This window comes from Sipha flava, unplaced genomic scaffold (genome assembly GCF_003268045.1).
Source record: "Sipha flava isolate LNK unplaced genomic scaffold, YSA_version1 20769_pilon_pilon, whole genome shotgun sequence".
Taxonomy (NCBI): Eukaryota; Metazoa; Arthropoda; class Insecta; order Hemiptera; family Aphididae; genus Sipha; species Sipha flava.
The window spans coordinates 1-1,545 of record NW_020272812.1 but is presented as its reverse complement, the minus strand read 5'-3'; the positions used below and the strand labels follow the sequence as shown (position 1 = coordinate 1,545).

The 1,545-nt window shown below is 29.9% G+C and overlaps 1 protein-coding gene across 1 annotated transcript; it reads right to left on the bottom strand.

The window, feature by feature from the left end:
• Window positions 1–203: 203 nt before the first annotated feature.
• On the bottom strand, window positions 204–1,423 carry LOC112682561 (ubiquitin-like-specific protease 1). The gene is made up of 4 exons (XM_025553190.1): window positions 1,391–1,423; window positions 654–1,151; window positions 442–556; window positions 204–289 (listed from the first exon to the last, which is right to left on the bottom strand). Exons 2-3 carry the CDS (start codon window positions 981–983, stop codon window positions 497–499), a joined length of 390 nt encoding a protein of 129 aa, XP_025408975.1. The 5' UTR covers window positions 984–1,151; window positions 1,391–1,423; the 3' UTR covers window positions 204–289; window positions 442–496.
• Between the last annotated feature and the right edge of the window lie 122 nt (window positions 1,424–1,545).

Below are 1,545 nucleotides of genomic sequence, written 5' to 3'. Positions count from 1 at the left end.
TAAAGGAAAATTTAAAAATCTAAAAAAATATAAGAGTTAACTGTAAATTATGAGTAAAGAAAAATCGAACTATTTATTTATTTATTTATTATTTATTTATTATAAGTGGACTTAAAATTTGGCACCAGAAACTTTCATATCGGTCATTAATGCAGTTAGTATAGGTATTGAGCTTTATCAGAAACAAAATAACTTACATCAAGGTCCATGTTACCGACACCTGGAAATGGTAGGGCGGTAGAGGTAGTGGCAATCATCTCCTATCCGATCGAATATTGTTTGACATATCCTATAACAAAACATTTTTATTAAATTTTAAATTTTATAAAAATGAACAATTATCTGTATTAATTATGCATTAAAGAAATATATAGTAAAACAATATTACAGTAAAAAAAAAGTACAAAGATACGCGTTATACTAATGACTTACAATACTAACTCATATAATACGGTTCATCAAATAAAGCGAATATGCCAGTGTCGACCGTGTGGGTTTAACATGATACACGGAGACGATTGGTAGCAACAGTTGCAGCTTTTTCCACTAAGGAATTCTGTGTAAAAAATAAATAAATAAATAAATATTTATTCATATTAACACTATAAATATATTTATAATAAATTTTACCATGCAACTAAAATACAACTCACCGATTCAATGGAAGACGCTTGATCTTTTCTAAGATCCTGCATGTTACCCTGAGTAAACCAGAAGTTAATTGATTTGGCCAAGCAAAGTCCCATTGCACAAACCCACGGACCACAATCAAAATCATTTGTTTGAACGGGACACTCACCGTTCACGACCACCCATTTCGTTTCTTTCAGAGTAATATCACTGGACTCCATGAATGATTTAATGCATTCCCCTATAACCTTAATGCTATTTCCTTTTAGACTGTCGTAGATGACAATACGACCAGTCTTCAGGTAAACCGACACCAGCATGTAATGTCTGTCTAAAATTACTGGAATTAACATTAAGGTATGGTATGCTTTTAATCTTTTTAACCATCTGGACACGACTGATATGCCATGGGTTCTTAACGCCGTGTAAAATATACACGATAAAACGAATACGTTATCATACGATCGTGAGATGATTGTAAAATAACTATCCACCTCCTCGTCATTGTACCAATGAGTATCCTGAAAAAAAATAAAATGATTGTTTTCTTATTATATTTTATTGTAATATTAATTATTTATTCATTATTTAAATCCGGTTGTGTTAGAAATCCTAGTTAGTAAAATCTAAAATAGAATTACAAACTGCAGTTCATAGTTTGGATAAAGTTATGTTTAAAATATTAATTTAAATTATTTGAAACAGAAAAAAGTCGGTATTATTTAAAAATACCATATTTGACAGTCTTAAAATAATTTACCCTGCTTTTCTTCGACTGATTTTTATTTTTATATTTTCGTCTGGCGTTTTTAACATTTTTTTTTTGCTTCTGGAATTTTTAAGGTATTTGGTCCACTCAGCAATAAAAAATACAGCATTGAGCGCCGCAATCCTTTTATGACCTAAAAAAAAAAA